The sequence below is a fragment of the Coregonus lavaretus genome (assembly GCF_964263955.1).
Source record: "Coregonus lavaretus genome assembly, contig: HAP1_SCAFFOLD_591, whole genome shotgun sequence".
NCBI lineage: Eukaryota > Metazoa > Chordata > Actinopteri > Salmoniformes > Salmonidae > Coregonus > Coregonus lavaretus.
This window is the reverse complement of record NW_028166602.1, coordinates 269,701-278,182: the sequence shown is the minus strand read 5'-3', so window position 1 is coordinate 278,182 and position 8,482 is coordinate 269,701. Positions and strand designations below refer to the sequence as shown.

The following is an 8,482-nucleotide window of genomic DNA, read 5'->3' as shown; positions in this document are numbered from 1 at the left end:
TTCTCATTTGTACTTATGCAGTATAAACAGATTTGGCCCAGTATGTAACAGGTTGTACAGCGTCGTGGCAGTGATAAGGCATTGAGTTCCTGATTATGTTCTCTGTGTGTGTGTGTCTCGCTCGTCCAAGTGTGACCTAAACAGATAAAGTGTAATCTGATCTATTAACACTGTGTGCTTAACAACAACAAAGCATGTTAGTGCAGTGGTGCAGTGGTTTTTATTAAGTGTGTGTGTATGAGAGAGAGAGAGAGAGAGAGATAGAGAGAGAGAGAGAGAGAGAGAGAGAGAGAGAGAGAGAGAGATATGAGATAGAGAGACGAGAGAGAGAGAGAGACGAGAGAGAGAGACGAGAGAGAGAGAGACGAGAGAGAGAGAGAAAGAGAGAGATGAGGGAGAGAGAAAGAGAGCGATGAGGGAGAGAGATAGAGAGAGAGATATGAGAGAGAGATAGATATATGAGAGAGAGAGACGAGAGAGAGAGAGAGAGAGAGAGATATGAGAGAGAGAGAGAGAGAGAGAGAGAGAGAGAGAGAGAGAGAGAGAGAGAGAGAGAGAGAGAGAGAGATGAGGGAGAGAGATATGAGAGAGAGAGACGAGAGAGAGAGATATGAGAGAGAGATGAGAGAGAGAGATATGAGAGAGAGAGAGAGAGAGAGAGAGAGAGAGAGAGAGAGAGAGAGTTATGAGAGATATGAGAGATATGAGAGAGAGGGATATGAGAGAGAGAAAGAGATAGAAGCTGAGAAAGAGGGCGAGAGAAGAGTGACAGCTGTTCCTCTCTGTACACAGAGAGAAAACACCAGAAGACGTGGCCCAGACCCTCTATGAGTGAGTGACAGCACAGCGCAGGATATTGTGACACACACACGCATGTGTGCATACATACACACATGAACGCACACACACACACAAACCACACATGCAGGTGCGCACGCACGCACACACACACACACACACACACACACACACACACACACACACACACACACACACACACACAGTACCTTCAGAAAGTATTCATATCCCTTGATTTATTCCACATTTTGTTGTGTTATAGTCTGAATTCAAAAAAAAAAATTGCTCACCCATCTACACACAATACCCCGTAATGACAAAGTGAAAACATGTTTTTAGAAATTTGAGCAAATTGATTGAAAATGAAATACAGAAATATCTCATTTACATATGTTTTCACACCCCTGAGACAATACATGTTAGAATCACCGTTGGCAGCGACTACAGCTGTGAGTCTTTGTGGGTAAATCTCTGGATTGTACAACATTTGCAAGTTATTCTTTTTTAATTCTTCAAACTCTGTCAAGTTGGTTGTTGAATAATGCTAAACAGACATTGTCAAGTCTTGCCATAGATGTAATAATATACTGGACACACACACACACACACCTCAGTAGATGAGCCTTAGTTCTGGAAATAAGAATGAAAGATTAACCGATCAGTAACATAGTAATGAAAGGATAATAACGTAACATGGGAATAGCAGAGAACTCAGAGATCTGGGGAGGTGAGAGATGTTTTCTTTCCCAGTTAAATGAAAGAACATTCTGGTAGACTACAATATCTACTTTAGAAACTCTGATGTAAAGTGCGTGCCCTGAAGAAACCCCCTCGCTTCTCAGTCCTTATTGAATAGCATGGGGGAAGGGAGACAGCAGGAGTCATAGCTCCGCCTAGTCTGCCCAGCACAGCGGAGAAGGCAGCCTCTGTGATCTGCTTGCGGGAACGGAACACGGCTAGTCGGACGTTTTCTCCCACAGAGGACGGTTCGAGGATTGCCATCACGGTTCGGAATCCGCCGGTTTAGGGGCTTTTCTAAATTACACTTGGATCTGCGATTAAAACGGCAAGCGATGAGGGAGCAGCTACGAAAGTAAGTGGGCAATGCATCTGCAGAATGAATGCAGTAAGATAGATTCGGCTACTGCCTGTGTGCTGCCTGTGACAATGTGCTGGCGTTCCTAGCAAGCAGGGTACAGAGGACGCAGTGGAAAGGAGGCAGAGACAGGCTGCTTGGGTAGTGTTCACCACACAGAGGCAGAGTAAGCGGTAGCAGCCAGCAGATGTGGTGCTGTTATCTAAAGCTAAGCTAGCCAAACCCAGCAGGTGTTCGGGGGGACTACAAAGCTCCGGTTAGGGCGACAGGATCCGGGGGTGTTTATGGCCCTCTAGCCGGCATATCGACATGATTGTCCCGAATCCCTTCGATAATGGAGGTTTTTGAGGAGAAGTCGTCATGCAGCTCGCTTTTCATCGTTTTATTTAATTATTTCCTATCATTATTTATTTATTATCTGTGTGCGTTAACTGTTTTATTTAATAGAAAATATCACTGTCTTCTTCTCGACACAGTCTCTGCGTCCGTCGAGCATTCCTTCACACACACAGAGGATAAATATCACCTTGGTGTGATAGCGAGGCTGATTTCAGGGTGATTGTTGCTGCGATTTAGTGCAATTGTCCGCGGTGTATTTGGCTATTTCTGGTGTTGTCAACCAGATATGGGCCGTTCATTGTTAGCAAACGGCCTTATAAAAGGTGCTGAGCTGACCAGCGGTCAACATTTCCAATCGCCCTGTCGGTGCTCAATCACGAGGATAGTCTCTCTGGGCAATGAATGAAGAACGGGATGTTCCCTGTTATAATCACATATATAAATAAATACATTACATTTATATGCGCTGTTATACCGTGGATAAAACATATGATTGTAGTGGTGAAATGGGCGCAAGGATTCGGGGGCGGGTGCAGATTCTTGGGCAGAAATGTGACTGCAGGTTTTGTGCGTGTAACGTGTGTGTGTGGGCGCGCGTGCCCTGACAAAACACAGCTCGAGCGTGAGATCCAAAACGCATCTTGGTTTTCTCAGCCTTTCTTTTCTTTTAGCTCGACTTGGAAGAGAATGTTGTGCCTAGGCACGTTTGGGTATTCTTCTGTCGCTTCTGTCTGTGTATATAAGGATCATATATCAATGAGTGTGTGGATTGTGGAGGTTTATAATTCACAGGAAGAGGTTGAGCTACAATACAGGAACACTTGTCATTAGTAAGGCAATGGAAACTGTGCTGTGTGCTATTTATAATACCGTCTATCACGGCATGTATTGGGGTTAAAGATGAGCTACTTTATGAATGCAATAATCATAAATGATGCACAAGTCACATTTATGGGAAAAAAATGAAACCTTCTATTATGAATTATTGAGATTCCATGTGAGTCATTCAAGGATTTCTTAAAACCTGTGACAGTGTGATTTGGCTTCACACATATTACGGCCTGTGTGTGTGTGTGTGTGTGTGTGTGTAGTCAAGTGTGTGTTTTATGAAGTAAGAAAGTACATCCATTTATCCCACTGATATAACATCATTCTTATCTGAACGCATTTTGAGGGTACTGTAACTCACCTATCTCTGGACATGGGTGTGGTCCCTCTGGACATGGGTGTGGTCCCTCTGGACATGGGTGTGGTCCCTCTGGACATGGGTGTGGTCCCTCTGGACATGGGTGTGGTCCCTCTGGACATGGGTGTGGTCCCTCTGGACATGGGTGTGGTCCCTCTGGACATGGGTGTGGTCCCTCTGGACATGGGTGTGGTCCCTCTGGACATGGGTGTGGTCCCTCTGGACATGGGTGTGGTCCCTCTGGACATGGGTGTGGTCCCTCTGGACATGGGTGTGGTCCCTCTGGACATGGGTGTGGTGCAGCTGGACATGGGTGTGGTCCCTCTGGACATGGGTATGGTCCCTCTGGACATGGGTGTGGTGCAGCTGGACATGGGTGTGGTCCCTCTGGACATGGGTATGGTCCCTCTGGACATGGGTGTGGTCAGGCTGGTGGAGCTGACTGACAGGTCCCCTTCTGCCCAAAAGCATGGCATTTAGTTCAGCTTTATTTTACACATTTACTTTACAATTACATGGTCAATTGGTTATTACATATTAATTACTTAATAAGGACTTATTTTCTTTGGGATTCATTAAAACAATAACTACTTTGTTCCCCTAAAGGGTGTGTGTTCGGTGAAGGAAGCCTAGTAGTCCTAGCCTTTGAATGTAGTGGTGCTGACGGTGCTGTAGCACCCCCTGATGAATCACAATTTATTAAATCATTTAAAAAATAAAATCATTCCACCAAATTAGTGCACTAGGCCTTTATTACTCCAGTTGGAGTGGAGAAAAATTCTTCCCACGGCCATGCTAGTAGTTACCTCTCAGTTTCCCTTCATACTACATCATTACCAGGTAAATGCTACTTCATCCCACAGGGACACACTTCAAGTGTGATTGCACTTGCAAGGACCCAAAACAAAAAGCCTTTGAAAGGTAGGTTACATCTGTGGTTCCCAACCTTTTTCGGTTACTGTACCACCAACTGAATTTTGCTCTGCCTGGAGTACCCCTGAAGTACCCCCTCAAGTGCATTTTACCAGTAGGCCTATGGTCACATGAGTCTTCTCAAGTAGCCCCTGTGGATAGGCCAAGTATCCCCAGGGGTCCTAGTACCCCTGGTTGGGAACCACTGGGTTACATGATTATCTTGACCCAAAACAAAAAGCCTTTGAAAGACAGGTTACATGATGATCTTAGATTGAGCTAAAACAAGCCCTGGATAGTTGACAGGAGTTTCAGCTCAGCAGCAGCAGATCCAATATGTCCTCCTCAGTACAACATGTAAACATGACGGCATATAGAAGGAGAGGCAGACAGACAGGCAGGCAGGCAGACAGACAGACAGGCAGGCAGGCAGGTCTTTCTAGTAAAAGAGGTTGACATCTCAATGAGACACAGATTCCTGGTCACAGAAAGGACACAACATGGATAATGAATGTCTTTCTGTAGCTCTACTGGGGCTAGTGTGTTTCTTCACACACACACACACACACACACACACACACACACACACACACACACACACACACACTGGGCCATGCTGTAGTCTCACAGTAGCTACAGGTTGATTGGCAGGTTTATTAGGATCATTACACTGCTGTTATTTTAGAGTTAGACTTGACATTGCAGCTGGTTGACTGTCTTGGAGAGATACCTACAGTATCATCATGTGTTCTCACATCTGTCTTGGTTTAACCCCTCAAAACAGGGTTACAATATAGCTTAGTAGTACAACAGTAATACTCCTACTACATTATAGTCACTATGGAAAACATTCAGTCATTCACTCTGGCCTCTACTGAACCTCTTTTTATAACAATGACATGAATAAACATAGAATTGATAGAATGCTTATAAATAGAAATGGTGAGAGGATCAGTCTCTTCCTGGAAATGCCTGATGGGATTACTCAACGCTTCATAGTGATGTAAAGTACCAGTACTGGTGTGTTTCATGTTTATATACAGGGATATACATGTATGCCTAGTGTAGACTACATGGTCTGCCTTGTGGAAGACGTCTTTTGACCTCAATGTGACAACCTGGTTATAAGGGGGGAAACAACTAGGCTAAGGGAAATAGTGCTATTTTATAGTAGGAGGGGCTATGACATCATGCATCCACTGAGACACACCTTCAAATCAAGGATGGGATTCTGTTACTTAGCCTATATGCTGGTGAGATAATACCATTATGTAGCCAGGGTGTGCCAGTAGAAGGTTTTGCTACATGAACAACCAGGTCTTAATCAACATACTATGGAAACACTGCCTGTGTCCCAAATTACACCTTATTCCCTCTTGGTCAAAAGTAGTGCACAATAAAGGGAATGTGTCATTTGGGATGTAAACATTGACTTGACTTCTTGTCTAAACCTTCTGACGCATCACGTCTCCACACACTTCCTCATACACTCCCTTACCCACTCCTGCTCTATCTCCACACACTTCCTCATACACTCCCTTACCCACTCCTGCTCTATCTCCACACACTTCCTCATACACTCCCTTACCCACTCCTGCTCTATCTCCACACACTTCCTCATACACTCCCTTACCCACTCCTGCTCTATCTCCACACACTTCCTCATACACTCCCTTACCCACTCCTGCTCTATCTCCACACACTTCCTCATACACTCCCTTACCCACTCCTGCTCTATCTCCACACACTTCCTCATACACTCCCTTACCCACTCCTGCTCTATCTCCACACACTTCCTCATACACTCCCTTACCCACTCCTGCTCTATCTCCACACACTTCTTCAATCTACTTTGAGCTGTCAGCAGTGGTGAGGAGGAGGTGGGAGGGGAGCATGTCAGCAGTGGTGAGGAGGAGGTGGGAGGGGAGCATGTCAGCAGTGGTGAGGAGGAGGTGGGAGGGGAGCATGTCAGCAGTGGTGAGGAGGAGGTGGGAGGGGAGCATGTCAGCAGTGGTGAGGAGGAGGTGGGAGGGGAGCAGCATGTCAGCAGTGGTGAGGAGGAGGTGGGAGGGGAGCATGTCAGCAGTGGTGAGGAGGAGGTGGGAGGGGAGCATGTCAGCAGTGGTGAGGAGGAGGTGGGAGGGGAGCAGCATGTCAGCAGTGGTTTTTATTTTTTTATTTTTTATTTCACCTTTATTTAACCAGGTAAGCCAGTTGAGAACAGGTTCTCATTTACAACTGCGACCTGGCCAAGATAAAGCATAGTAGTGCAATAAAACAACAACACAGAGTTACATATGGGGTAAAAACATAAAGTCAGAAATACAACAGAAAATATATATACAGTGTGTGCAAATGTAGCAAGTTATGGAGGTAAGGCAATAAATAGGCTATAGTGCAGAATAATTACAATAGTATTAACACTGGAATGCTAGATGTGCAAGAGATTATGTGCAAATAGAGATACTGGGGTGCAAATGAGCAAAATAAATAACAATATAGGGATGAGGTAGTTGGGTGGGCTAATTTCAGATGGGCTGTGTACAGGTGCAGTGATCGGTAAGGTGCTCTGACAACTGATGCTTAAAGTTATTGAGGGAGATAAGAGTCTCCAGCTTCAGAGATTTTTGCAATTCGTTCCAGTCATTGGCAGCAGAGAACTGGAAGGAATGGCGGCCAAAGGAGGTGTTGGCTTTGGGAATGACCAGTGAGATATACCTGCTGGAGCGCAGACTACGGGTGGGTGCTGCTATGGTGACCAATGAGCTAAGATAAGGCGGGGATTTGCCTAGCAGTGATTTATAGATGGCCTGGAGCCAATGGGTTTGACGACGAACATGTAGTGAGGACCAGCCAACAAGAGCGTACAGGTCACAGTGGTGGGTAGTGTATGGGGCTTTGGAGACAAAACGGATGGCACTGTGATAGACTACATCCAATTTGCTGAGTAGAGTGTTGGAGGCTATTTTGTAAATGACATCGCCGAAGTCAAGGATCGGTAGGATAGTCAGTTTTACGAGGGCATGTTTGGCAGCATGAGTGAAGGAGGCTTTGTTGCGAAATAGGAAGCCGATTCTAGATTTAACTTTGGATTGGAGATTCTTTATGTGAGTCTGGAAGTTGAGTTTACAGTCTAACCAGACACCTAGGTATTTGTAGTTGTCCACATACTCTAGGTCAGACCCGTCGAGAGTGGTGATTCTAGTCGGGTGGGCGGGTGCCAGCAGCGTTCGATTGAAAAGCATGCATTTAGTTTTACTAGTGTTTAAGAGCAGTTGGAGGCTACTGAAGGATTGTTGTATGGCATTGAAGCTCGTTTGGAGGTTTGTTAACACAGTGTCCAATGAAGGGCCAGATGTATACAAAATGGTGTCGTCTGCGTAGAGGTGGATCTGAGAGTCACCAGCAGCAAGAGCGACATCATTGATATACACGGAGAAAAGTGTCGGCCCAAGAATTGAACCCTGTGGCACCCCCATAGAGACTGCCATAGGTCCAGACAACAGGCCCTCCGATTTGACACACTGAACTCTATCTGAGAAGTAGTTGGTGAACCAGGCGAGGCAGTCATTTGAGAAACCAAGGCTATTTAGTCTGCCAATAAGAATGCGGTGGTTGACAGAGTCGAAAGCCTTGGCCAGGTCGATGAAGACGGCTGCACAGTACTGTCTATTATCAATCGCGGTTATAATATCGTTTAGGACCTTGAGCGTGGCTGAAGTGCACCCGTGACCAGCTCGGAAACCGGATTGCATAGCGGAGAAGGTACGGTGGTATTCGAAATGGTCAATTATCTGTTTGTTAACTTGGCTTTCGAATACTTTCGAAAGGCAGGGCAGGATGGATATAGGTCTGTAGCAATTTGGATCTAGAGTGTCACCCCCTTTGAAGAGGGGGATGACCGCGGCAGCTTTCCAATCTCTGGGGATCTCAGACGTTATGAAAGAGAGGTTGAACAGACTAGTAATAGGGGTAGCGACAATTTCGGCGGCTAGTTTTAGAAAGAAAGGGTCCAGATTGTCTAGCCCAGCTGATTTGTAGGGGTCCAGATTTTGCAGCGCTTTCAAAACATCAGCTGTCTGAATTTGTGTGAAGGAGAAGCGGGGGGGGCATGGGCAAGTTGCAGCAGAGGGTGCAGAGTTGGTGGCCAG

General features: G+C 45.7%; 1 protein-coding gene across 1 annotated transcript in view; it reads left to right on the top strand.

Moving 5' to 3' along the window:
• Positions 1–1,790: 1,790 nt before the first annotated feature.
• Positions 1,791–8,482, top strand: part of LOC311114533 (dystrophin-like) — a 44,042-nt gene continuing 37,350 nt past the window's right edge. Inside the window, exon 1 of the mRNA XM_084189780.1 lies at positions 1,791–1,891. Within this exon, the coding sequence (XP_084045906.1) occupies positions 1,872–1,891 (20 nt within the window). The 5' untranslated portion in view covers positions 1,791–1,871. The remainder of the gene's footprint in view (positions 1,892–8,482) is intronic.